The sequence below is a fragment of the Polyodon spathula genome, chromosome 8, assembly GCF_017654505.1.
Source record: "Polyodon spathula isolate WHYD16114869_AA chromosome 8, ASM1765450v1, whole genome shotgun sequence".
Classification (NCBI taxonomy): Eukaryota; Metazoa; Chordata; class Actinopteri; order Acipenseriformes; family Polyodontidae; genus Polyodon; species Polyodon spathula.
In genome coordinates, this window is record NC_054541.1 from 42,212,759 (window position 1) to 42,226,550 (window position 13,792).

General features: G+C 36.5%; 1 protein-coding gene across 1 annotated transcript in view; it reads right to left on the reverse strand.

Moving 5' to 3' along the window:
- The window catches only part of LOC121319976 (A disintegrin and metalloproteinase with thrombospondin motifs 20-like), a 99,946-nt gene that overhangs the window by 23,773 nt on the left and 62,381 nt on the right, over positions 1–13,792 (reverse strand). The window contains exons 22-28 of the mRNA XM_041258013.1: positions 13,268–13,432; positions 11,923–12,042; positions 11,014–11,121; positions 10,022–10,186; positions 8,472–8,768; positions 8,076–8,237; positions 6,551–6,727 (exon numbers count right to left, since the gene is read on the reverse strand). Of these exons, the coding sequence (XP_041113947.1) occupies positions 6,551–6,727; positions 8,076–8,237; positions 8,472–8,768; positions 10,022–10,186; positions 11,014–11,121; positions 11,923–12,042; positions 13,268–13,432 (1,194 nt within the window). The remainder of the gene's footprint in view (positions 1–6,550; positions 6,728–8,075; positions 8,238–8,471; positions 8,769–10,021; positions 10,187–11,013; positions 11,122–11,922; positions 12,043–13,267; positions 13,433–13,792) is intronic.

The following is a 13,792-nucleotide window of genomic DNA, read 5'->3' on the forward strand; positions in this document are numbered from 1 at the left end:
CAGACTTCATTAATTCCCGGGTAATGTTCTGCAGTAATGGTACAGAAAGCACATACTGGTGCACATTCAAGCACCATATAAAACCAGAAAAAACACCCCAGCTGCAGTTGATAGACAGGGAGAAAATGAGTAAAGAAACAAAACCATGAAAATAAAATTACTTCATAAAACTGACTCCTGCTTTATACTGTTTCAGCTATAGCAACACCAGAAGCACTTTATTTCAGAAAACTGAGATGGCATGGCCTATTATGCACGAGGGCCTGTAACCCTTGACATACCAACTCTAACAAGGAGATAAGGGTTAAGAGTTTGGGGCATACAGGTTACCAACAATGGTAGTGGATCAATCTGAATACAAAAAGTACACATCCAGGGGTTGCCACTGGGGGATTTGAGGGCAGGGGAATACAACACAAGCTTATATAGAGATAGAGAGAGAGAGAGAGAGAGAGAGAGAGAGAGAGAGAGAGAGAGAGAGAGAGAGAGAGAGAGAGAGAGAGAGAGAGAGAGAGGCAGATTTCTGGAAAGTACAAGGAGAAGTCTTACTGTAGTTCAGCAATAGTAACCCAATACTTCCCCCTCTGCCATTCTGGGCCTCTCTCAAGCAAAATCTGACAACAGTTCTGCATTGTGTGTGTGTGTGTGTGTGTGTGTGTGTGTGTGTGAAGGCTTTGTGATGTGAACAATGCCCAGTGTAAACTAGGATGAGACCAACAAACTAATTTCATTTGTGACCTGAGACAACACCCATGCCTCGAGAGGGGAAAGCCATTTGAGCCAAGTGAAACAGCAAGCTAAATCAGCATCGCCTCCATCTGAATCAAACATTGCGCACCCATCAGGACTGTGTTCATCAAACATTGTATCATCAGATTGCACCCCTGGAAGATTTAGGTACATGTATATAGTGGTTTATATGAATGTAAAGTCAACAGATAACCAGAAAGGAAAGCACAAAATTATAAAGCAAAGGTAAGTGCAACACACCTATACTATGAAATGAAAAAGATTTAACGACACTACATGCCAAGTCATGAAACTGCAACAATATACAAAAGAGAATACTATCTCAAATGGCTGAGGGACATTAATGTACTGAATAAAACAATAAAAACAGTTCTTTCTATGCCAATACAAGTTGATAGTTTTTCATTTTCTGTTACTGGGACTATTAAAATATACCAGCACACACTAATATCAATTATATCTGTTGTAAAAGCAATGGTTTCTCAGTTGCTTGCCAAGTAAATACAAGTTAAGTTATATGAGGCTTATTAATAAATGATCAACAGATGTAGTGTTCTTTGTTACAATTTCAACCCCTTCTGGGTATGCCTCTTCAATAAGCTGAAATAAAAATTATAACAATTAAAAACACATAACTAGTTTGGTCTCCTTTATTTACAAATTGACTGATTAAGTAGTTTTATTTAATTTAATTAATTGTACTTTATTTTTAAAGATAACCCCAGAGATCACATTTGTATAGTGCAGTGTATAGTCAGAATTATATATTTTTTGTTTATTATCCATTAACAACTTGCTTACGTGTTAACACATGGTGCTCATTTTGTTCTTAATTATACGTTTATTTATATGGTATCCTATTCATGAACTATACTAAAAAATTGGAACTGTTCAGTAAACATCAGACCCCTACTTAGGCATTATCAGATGTTGATCATATCTGTGAAATTGGGTTTTAATTTGTTTAAAGGTTACTGCAGCAAGATTATGCAAATTAGGTTTCATTTTATTATACATTTTATTTATTAGTTTATGGGTTCATATATTTTAATTAATTTATAAACAAAATAGACAATATTTGTTAATGTGTTGGTAAGCTTGCTGGTGACAGTTAATAAACTAAAAAAGCTTGATAATGATATTGTTATTGTATTATTGTATTATTAATATTTTTAACCCATGTATATTGCTGGGTCAAACCCTTATTATTATGTAGATACAACATAAAAAGAATATGTGCAAGTCATCAGCTTTTGTCAACTGGACTTTGAGTTTGCTACATCATTACTTCAGAGTTATGGATGAACGAACTACAATAAAGCATTGCAAGACTACAACATAACAGCAGCTCTGCCAAATCAGTTTAAATATGAGCCTTCACAGTGTAGGCTCCCAGAGATGCGATACTAATTAACTGGCAATTATTAAATGGGTGAATGATGAAGTCAATACAGGGGGATCCTTACAGCCCCCTTACTTAAATATTTTATGTGAAACTGCTTCTCTGCATAGATAATTATATAACCAGCCTTGGACTTCCCCAATGGAACTGTTGCAAGCCTTTACAGGCAGATATTAGTTTTACACGCAAAAAAATATTCTTGTATAATAATAACGTTAAAGTGACTGACAGGAAAGAAGGGTGGGAATGATTTCACCATCCAGACTAAATGACCCAGGACGTGCATGACAGTCTAAAAGCATGACTTGCAAACAGAGATTTATTTAATTTAGAGTAGCATCAGATATCCTGTTTTAAAATGAAAATACATGTGTTTCTTTCAAAACTGCACATTTAAGACCTTTATAATAAATGGATGTGCACGGCGGAGAACATTCAAGGAACTATTTTGCTAGCTACAATTACTTTAAATGCAGTTGTTAAAACTGCCAAAATTACATTTGTACCGATATGCGCTGCTGGGGAAAATGTAGGTGGAGCGGAAAACATTGCAGAGAATGTTTAAAAGTAAAGAGAAATTGCCTGATGTATATTTTTTAATTACATGTACTGTATACATGCTGTACTTGCTGTTGGTATTTGCCTAAAACAAGGTAGATGACTACTTCTCATGGTACAAGAATATTTTTCAATAGTTACTGTCAAACATGTCTTTTTTCTGCAAATTATAATACCTTGACCCCAAAATGAGGATTACAAAGAATCTGTTTTTGCCAAGTTAGACTGAGATGTTTGTGTTTTATACCAAGAACAAGGTGGGCTATAGTTTTCAAATTAAAGTTTAAAAAATATCAATGACAGAGACATGCTTGCAGTTTTTTCAGCAGTTTGTGACACACCTGAAACACTTTAGATTAAACTATAGGGAATTAGGTGCTACATTGGCAACACATACTATAGCATTGACAACACCACAATGAGCCTTCTCAACACAGTAGTGGAGAGATGTATTACGTGAGGTTGAAACAGAAGGCGGGTAGTTCATATTCCAGTCATATCCAGTCACTGGACTCTATTTACCAGCAGCGTATGCCAGTTTGTGCCAAAATGGCATGTGGTTCGCTTACACTGGCCATTGAGAAAAGGCGTTGATAGTACATTAAAAAAAAAAAAAAAAAAAACACAAATTGTATATCCTTTATGTGTCTTTTAATATTTTACAGTTTGAAAAAGGTATTTTAAAAACATATGTGTATTTATTTAACTTAATAAATATATAAAACCTCTGGAAAAGGTGAAAATAAATACATTTTACACAAGTTTCTTTCAAACTAAGCAGCGTTTCCACAATTTTCACTGAGCATCTTCAGGACTACAGCTGATTCATGGTGGCTGAAAGCAGATTGGGCACAAGGATCTCCAGGGCTTCACAGAACACAGATGTACAGTGAGTAACAAAACAGAACAATCACAGCAAACATGCACCAACATGGACTGAACAAACAGGCGTGGTATATGACAAAGAGAAGGCAGAACCGAGGCAAAAAACAAATGAGACTTATAGTTCAGCTTATGTAAAAGCAGAGTGCTTTTTTGTAACACTCATCTGCTAATCTTTATCATTGTAAACAAGTTGAAACTTTTATTTGGGAAAACGTTTTCCACTAATTCCTAAAAAACTAAATGTAAGAGAAATCTGTGAGACATAAAATATACTGGTAAAAAAAACCCACAAAAAACCCAACCCCCTCCCCCCCAAAAAAAGCAAAACAAAAATACAATTTTTTTTTTTTTAAGACACAGCAACAAATTAATGTAAAAGAGGTATTTACGTGATTGGGTTCACCAAGCAGCATTGAGGCAACTGGCTCTTTAAACCTGGTGCTTGTAGTTTACACTCAATATTGAGACATTAATAAAACTACACTGCCATTACCACGATGCCTAGATTCACTCACAACCCAAGCTCCATTGCTAATCACGTCTGGATATTTTATTGGAAAAATAAGTACATTTTAAGTGACGACATAGGTCATCGGGTTGAATATATATATTTTTCCTATTAAACATTTGAAATGTTTGCTGTGAATCATTAAAACAGACCTCACTGGTAGCAGTGCATTAGTGTCGAATTTTGAATGCTACATAATCCCACACCACGACCACGCTGCCTTAAAACAGTATAAAAGGGCTGCATTATAAAGGGGGAGCACTGTAGATGGTACATTTAGCTGTATCCTGATGTTTGAAGATATTTTATGGGTACAAAGCTAAGCGAAGCACATACAAACAATAGAAAAGTACGAACACCTCTCAACAGAACATTCAAAATGGGCCTGCTTTGCACAAATGCAGCAGCTATACTGTCTACTGACATTTTCGTAGCTTGAAGCTTTATTTCACGCATTGAGATTTTACGGCAGGTAGTTTGACTGCTAAATACGTTGCATCTGGTCCTTACATTTCACATTAAAAAGCTTAATTAGTGCTGTTCAGTTTTGTCTGTGCTGGTCATCGTTGAAGTTTGGGTAGTGAAAACGTTTGTGTGAATGGCAGTGCCTCGCACCGGAAATACTGCAAACTTCTAGTCAGATACCTCATATTGCTTTTGCTAAAATAATATTTTATATCAATGCTACATAATGGTTCTACCTGTAATTCTTCTTAAATGATTTAAATGTATTCAAGTCAAGAGATTATAACCCATTATGTATGTATACTTTCTAAACAATTCAGTTATTTTCTGTATAAACTTTCCCAGCACCACATTTAAGAAACTAAATTCCCTGTAGACACACAGATTTTTTTTTTCTTTTTCTAAATGAAAACTTATTTACAGATCACATTTCAATATACATGTCAGTTAAAATGAAAACAACAGCACCACTAATCATATAAGAGTTTAATTAAAGCTAAGACAGTAAACTCGTTATTATAAGCTGTGTGTGTTGTATATTCTGGTTTCTGAAAAGAAACACACATTCTATTTATGGAAGTATTTTGTTTGCTACAATTACTTTAAGCAGCCAGACCGTCTTCTCGCCCCAAACTGCGTGAGATGCCATATATAACAGATATCACCTTGCAAATGCAAAGCTAAAAATCTGAAGCTCATTCTCAGAAATGGCTATTAAACATTAGAAAGTGTTGTTGAGGCAACTATTCTATGCAGCGGACAATATATACTGTACATTTTAATAACTCCACTGTGATTGGTTGATTTCTTATACACACACACACACACACACACCTATAATATATATATATATGTGTGTGTGTGTGTGTGTGTGTGTGTGTGTGTGTGTGTGTGTGTGTGTGTGTGTGTGTTTTTTCTTTAACAGACTATAAAAGGCCCAGCAAACAAAACTGTTTATTTCAGGACAAGTGCTATCGTATGCCGAAACTCACACAGCCAATTACAAAGTACTGCAGGCAAGGAATTACGTATAGAGTTTCTTAGCTTTAAAAACAGCTCCTCCCATTTAGCCTCAGAGTGTTCACTGGCAAGTCGACGTACGTTTAAAGGCGTGTTCTGAGAATAGATGCTGCACCTTTGAACACCCTATTTCAGATGATACAGCAGCCCTTGGTACTACATTGTGCACATACTGAAAGAGATGCATATTAATGACTGGATATTTTATTTTAAAATACTGTTTCTTCAAAAATTAAAATAAAATAAAAAATTACAACTATGTTAAAACTCAAGTTTTGCTGCTGGTTTAAAAAATATTTTCCTCTGTACAATTTTTTTTTTTTTTTAATTGTATATACAGACAAGCCTGAGACTTGCCTGGAAGCACCAATAAAAATAGTTTAACATATTATTATCATATGATTTAACAGTTAACAAAAAAAAAAAAAAAAAACACAACACACATTTACAAAAAAGTTACATATACAATATACAAAAATGATCATCATTTGCTGCTGTTTAAGGCAAAAATATTGAAACACATACACAAATATACATTTTGTGTATTTTGATTAGAGGATAATCGTAATAATTACAACAGATATAAAAAATGTTGAACTTATTAAATAAATATACTCCAGATTATATTCATTTTGTTCACTTTTAAAATATATATAACATATTAAAATGTATAAAACATGACATTACCATATTAATTCATGGCTTTAAATTTCAGATTCTTTCTTGGAATCTGATACATATGTTTTTAATAATTATAACAATTATAAGCACCATTTAACCAGCACTGTGTAAGATTAAAATGTAAATTCAGTCTGAGTGGGCTGTAATTACAATGAAACCTAGGACTCGATACACAGAAACATATCAGCCAGGTTCAGCAGAAATAACCTCCCTGTAATCAAGCACAACTGATATTTCTTTATAAAAAAAAAAACAATATAAAAAAAGGAATGCTATCGTACCGGTTTCCATGGTCCTCGGTGCCATGAAACACTATCTGGACAAGGGTGCATGCTGCACTGCTCCCGGTCTGGAGGCTTATCCAGAATTTCACAGTTGTGATCGTTTAATCTTTGGCCATTAGACAGCTGGCAAATTACTAGTCTTGTTCTTGTTCCACCTCCGCATGTCTGAGTGCACTGAATAAATAAAAAGTATATCAAAATAAATGCATGAAATTAGCACAGTAGATCTAGTATTACACTCCATTTCTGACAGGTAAAATCAGCAGTGGGACTTTTATAACTGGTCAACACTGATTACTTCCCATCCAGCTTTTCCTGAAACGACAAAACTTGTCATCTTTTAGAAGCAGGAAAGTGACTTTTGTTCACTTTCCATTTCCACTTTTCATATAAAAATATAAAATATAAATATAAAACTTATGTTTTGGTCAACATGACCTTGAACTACGGCAGTGAACCAGAGTTAATTTAACTTTATGTGATGATAGACGTCAGGGAAATACACACACACACAAGGGACATTTCATATTTCAGAGTCATTATACAAGGGTTGGGCAAAAATATGAAAACACCTGCCATAACAATCTTTAATCATGCCAAAGCGATACGTGACTATGGTTCAATGATGTATTAGGCAAAACCTGGTCTACAAAATTGCCCCCAGAGACATCACGTTTAGGTCTTTTCAATGTGAAACACTACTAATTTATGCAATACTGTTTACAGACTGACCTGCCAACCAAGTGCTTACTATATCCCAAAACTTCTGGAAATAAAGCTGTAGAGAACGGGGTGTCAAACTTCCTCTGCCAGCTCTGTGGCAACTGATGTGTAGTTCTTACAAAACAGACCATATTTGTATGCCTGTGCAAGCTTTTAATATGCATAGGCAAATTAAAAGGACCAATCAACCTCAATTTAAAAAAATAAATTGAAACAATTCTATTTTACGCTTAAGACGTAAACACAGTATCAAAATACAATAATCAGTTCACACTAAATTAAAATAAACAGCTAAGGGTAAAATGATAAACGCTGTATTAGCGTACTGCATTAGCTTTTATTAGGCAGCATTTTAAAATCATAATAAAGTTATCTCACATTTAAATATAAATAACAGTGATACAAGGTACAGGTTATGCTGCTAAACCGCTGTATCTTCCCTGTTTTTGTTTCTGCTCTTTGCAGTGTTTTTTTCAAATTGTTCTTGAATGTGTTTCTGGCAAGTTGTACATTTTTTAGATGTGAATAGCCACTTGCACATAAAGGTATTTTTGTTTTTTACCAGTTATGTGGCACTGGAAGCCATGATGAATATTCTTAAGATGTAAAATGAATGACAGAGGTACAGCGTGGTATCTCCTATACCAACAGAGACATTCCAAGCACAATGCCTGAGGACGGATTATAGTAATAATAAGAAGATGGTTGTGCGGGCCTGATGAAAACATAATTTGTGGGATATGTTTGACACCGCTGTTGTCGAGTTTGGTACTATGAATTGGAGCTTCAGTCTGCATACCTCTCCCCAGCTCCCATAGTTCCAGCGAGGGCACGGTCCGGAATCGCAGCTTCTCGACTCTGCTGGTTTTATTCTTTCATCACAGTAGTTTGCGGCTCGTCCATCTCCATCCTGGCAAACTACAACCCGACGCTGGAATCCTCCAGCACAAGTGCTGGAACACTGAAATAACAGTTAGAAATGGTAAGGCGGTAAACCCAAGTACAGTATATATATATATATATAATGTCAAATTAAAATGGTGCAAAACTGCAGGACACCACTACAGATGTGCAGTATAAACTTAACAAAAATCTAAAGTATCACGTTGTAAATGTGTTGTTATATGCCTTTGAGCGTTGATTCAAATGGTCAGTGGCTTGGTTGAATTACACCCTTAAAAGAACAACAACTTACTGCTCCCCAAGGGCCTGTCCTCCACTGGTTGTCTGCAGACGGCATATTCCAATTATTGTGGCTGGCACTGTCCTGGGGAGGGTGATCCAGGTGGGGGCGCTGGTAGTCAACAGAAGGGAAATGTGCCGGCTGGTTGCCAGGAAATAGATGATACAGGGAAGGGCACGGAGCTGCGATGCATTCCTGTTCAGAGGCTGGGCGGTCGTCTGGATCACAGAGGCCTTCATCAATCTGATGGTGGTAGTTACTACAAACCACCTGCCGTGTTGACCTCCCATGACCGCAGGTAACTGAGCACTGGTAAAACAACAAAGAGGTCCACTCAAGAGATTTAGCAGCGGATATAAATACCTCCATTGAGATAATAAGGTATGTTTCGTGATTCAAAGGATGGCAGCATTTAGGGTTAGTGTTAGGGTTAGGATATGCCAGTTTAGATCAAGGCTGCCCAATCAAGTTCCTGGACAGCGACTGGCCACCCCTAGTTTAGATATTTTACAAGAAATTACTTATTTAACTATGATAATTTCTGGTTAAGAAGCCCGAATGATAGTACAAGGTATGTCAGCAACATCGTACTATGACAACGTATGTCACTTAGTAGCATTCAAAACATGTTGAATGTCATCAAACAAATGCCAAACCATAGTTTAATCAAGTAGTTCAGAAGATATCTCCATGACCTTCTGATAACCCAAAAGAACATGTGCTATTGCTTTTCATCATAATTGAATGAGCAATTCTAAAGATTTAGCAACTTCCAAATGTAAGGATGGCGACAGGACATCTGTATCCCCCAGTCCATAATTAAAGGCTTTTCCAATACGTGTTTGTTTAGTGTATTCCACTCGAGTACATCATGAATTATGTTTATTCAGCACATATGGAATTCATTTTGATTGAAAATTGTTGTTTTGTTCTTTTTTTTTGGTGTTGTTATTTGATTAATGAGTTACAGCTGGTGTTGCATATTAAAAGTAGCGTTAGAACAATTGAAAAACACACAAATATACACACGCATAATATGAGTAATGGCACCTAGTTGCTGTGGAAATATGTACATACGGCCATGTGTTGACCATGTGCTGACCATGTGTAAATTGCCTGGAGGGAAATCAGGTGCAGCTCCACAGATTTACAACATGTTTTTATCTCAGATGAATGTAGATACGCTGTTTAATATACATTAAGGCAGAAGTTGGGTATGTGAAAGTTATTATTAAGTTTGGAATTTGAGGCTTTGGCTGACTTTTATGACCTTGTTTGGTTTGTAATATATTTAAAATCCTTCCCCCTTTTTTAGTGGGTTCATATTTTAGTGTTTGATTGAATGAAATGTAGTGCATGCAATATCTGAGCTTGAATGCGACACTATAATAACTTAAGGGCTATTCAAATTGGCCTTGTATAAACAGAAATAATTCTACTGTGGACATATAAATCACCAGGCCATAAGGTGTGGAATAAACAGTATGCTTATATGCATTAACATAACATTCAGCTGCCAACCTGAATTAGCATCTAACATAGAACAAATAAGTACTACTTACAGTTGACCATTCGCCAGCGCGCCACTGACCACATGGACTGAAGCAGGTGGAGATTTCTGGTGGACGAGGCAGGTGTGCACAATACGACTCATCCGCTACCCCTCCATGAGCATCTCTGCAACTCACATAGCGAGCCTGCTTCCCTTTCCCACATGTAACGGAGCACTGCAATTAATACAACAGTGACGGGTACAACCGAAGAAAAGAAAGAGACAGATGGACTTTCATTACTGTATACACCAGGGCATCTGTATTGAAAAATACAGGCAATGAATAGGGATAGTGGTTGTTACGGATCTCATTAACTTGAAATATATTGGTGTTAAAAGGGATGCTTCTGTGAAGCCTGTGCCCTTTCACCAACCTATCTATGAGTCTGTACCCTCATATTGCATCGTGTTGGCAACATGCAAGGTAAGTAAGTGATCAAAGGAAAAAAAGGGCAGATTCTTTAGATGCAGTGAATGATTCTTCAGTGAAAACCACTGTGACAACGCAAGGCCAAATAAGGCAGTCTCTACCATTAGCTAATGACAGCAATGGATTAGTGATGCATCTGGAGGGAAAGTCTACTAAATCAAGGCCAAAGTCACTCCCTTTGATAGTATTACTTACTGTGTATAAAGCCTGATAACAATTCAGAAAATCTTAGCTTTTGTGAATTTTTTTTGAGCCTAGGTGTAACTCACACACAGGCCAAGTGTGGCCAGACCATGGGACTGAACTTCAGCACAGAAAGTATATACTGTACTATATTAAACTATAGAGCAATAGATGGATAATTGTTTCAGTAATTGTTCATGACAATATATTTCAGGGATTAATATGTCATCCGTCCAAAACATCTTGATCCACTAATAAGAGGGTGTCCGAGTGACCTTGGCTAATAGTCTAGACCTACTTCTGAAAAGACTGGAAATGAGGATATAAGGGTGTACTGTTGTTGTTTTGAAACCTTATAAAAGATGGTGGCCGCCAGATCTGTTACTTACTGGAGTCCAAGATCCATATCTCCACTGTGTCATGAATCCCCTTTGAGTGCCAGGAAGGGAGGTAGAAAAAACTTTGGGAGATTCGGGGCAAGCAGGCATCTCACATTCCTGATCAGGCAAGATTAAGAAAACTACTCAGAAACATGGTGTAGCTCCTCATCCGAACAGCTTCACAAATGAAAGTGGGACAACCTCATTTCAATAATGTCCAGTGATATTAGATTGACAACAGTGCTGGGTCATATATTCAATCATTCAACCAAACATTGCTTAAAATATATCCAGCGGCAAAAATGACCATGCTTGTATACGTTCATATAACAGAATTTATAAATGATTGTATCATAACGATATGCAAAGGATTACCAGCTTTATTTTACTGCAATATAGTTCAACTTATACTTTAGTATAAAAATTTAAAACATTCAAAAAATTCTAAACAGTGTCAGGATGTGTATTACAATAACGCGCTCTGATCGCAGCAGCCAGCTTCGAACCCAGACATACAAAAGTTAAAGGCATGAATTGCAGGCTTTGAAAGTCCAGTGACTTTCGCAAACTGGTCACCAAACTTGTCATTTTTTCTTAAATCATACCCTTAATTAACCCTAACAGAACAAGCCAGTATCCAACCACTGCTGGATAAGTTTTCTTTCGTCTTATCACCCACCAAGCAAGCTTACTTGTGACGTCACTTCAACCATACATAAAGTTTTAGCGATTAAGTAATTAAGTAACACAATTCAGTAAAAGTTTATTTATTTCGTTATTTAATGCATATTAATATTAATATATCTTGTTGTGTGAGGTTACACTGTCAAATGTTTGACTTGTGAAAGACAAAAAACATTGGTTTGTGAGTGAAACAAAAACCCAATCAATTTATACTATCAAGACAAAAGCGCTTACCTGGTTATCTCTTGGTCGGGAAGCAGCATTGCACACTCTGTCATCTAAAGCCTCCCCATATGTTCCAGCTACACACCTTACAGCCCGCATCTGATAGCCATGCCCACAGGTCACAGCACACTGTGAGACATAACATTGGAATGTAAATACAATGTGCAGAAGCACAGATTACCACTTGGTGGAGCCAGTAGGAGTAATCAAGCAGATTGCGTTTTTGTGATTCTTACAGTACATCGCTGTATAGGGGATTCCTATAGACTCTGTATGGCTGAATCTCCATTCATAAACTAAGTTAAAATAAATAAATAAATCTGTATAGGATACACAAATTTAAATTTCCTGTTAACTATTTATATAATATGTGCTGACTTCCAACCACTGGGTGGCGGCAAAGAGATATATTTTCAATATCGGTACATACATTGTTTTTTTGCAATAGCGTTCGACTTACTACTTGAAGACAAATGTTGACTTTAATAGCACTTCATATATTTGTAATATACATATGAAACATATATTCTCTGCAGTGCAATGACTGTAACTGTATTTCACTTGTTAGCAGGTGATTTTACAGAACATTTCATTAAAGAATGTTTTTATAGTACAGTAATAGTAGGGGAAACAGGGTTCAAGTGAAGTGTGTGATGTTAAGACTGACGGGAGCTGTCACTGACAGGAAGGTTACCTCAGATTAACTGAAATAACAGAAGATTCCATCAGTCAAGAAGCTACAGATATCTTTGACATGACAAAGACCTGAAACAGTCTTCAGTGTACGTGGAAAATAGGACCCTTGCCTGAAGTCTCCAGTCCTAACCCCTATTGAATAACTGCTGACAGATTTCAAGGATGAGTAAAGGCTTTTATCCCAAATATAGATAAATAGCATAAAAAAACATAGATAGCTGAATAACCTTTTAAGTTACAGGTAATATGCATAAATTACATTATACATTACTTTTAAAAATATTTTAAAATGTACAGACCTGTTTAAAGTCATTGAAGTAATTGTTTTAAATGCGCCAAGCCAGCACAGAATGTATGCAGATATTTTCAAAAATAAATAAGCTCTTATACAATTAACAATTCATTGAGTATTTTGGTAAACGACATGCCACTCAAAGACAGGCAGTTTACTGAAGACAAATTGGGATATCAATGAGGTACAGGTACTTGTGTATGGTTTTCTGGTCCATATAAGGGTGACCAGGATGTGGCTGCTGTATCATAGACACACAATACAGCAGTTCAGCAGAGTTTACAATACTGAATAGAAACTGTCAGTCAGGCATTCATCTCGAGTGACCCGCTCAAGTCCACACTCTGACTTTGTTTATGAACTCACCACTCCCCAGACCCCAACCTGCCAGGAGGCACACTCTGGAAGTTCACAAGCTCCTACAGCCTCTGGCTTGCTGTTTGCGTTACAGAGGTTATCCCTCAAGCGATCTTCATTCAGGCGACACCATACCTGTCTATGCCTCACACCCTTCCCACATGTCACGAGACACTGAAACATGACAAAGCACAAAGATTTTAAGGCCTACAGGCATTGACAATGAAAAGACTTTCTATTAGCCATTTGCATTCCAAATAGGCCTTAAAAAGCAGAATCTGCAAGTTTGTGGACATGAATTTACATGCCAGAGTTTTATGAAACAAACACACACTCATAACCTGCATTTCTATCCATGTGAACGGTATACATTTACAAGAACAGTTACGGCTGGCTTCACAGACCCCGATTTCCACTGTTCTTGGCTATTTAACCTAGTCTAATCAGGGTCTCTGAAAAATACCATTAAACATATAACATGGATTTCTTTTTCTTATTCTGTGAATAGAAAAGAAATAGAAAACAGTATAGTGG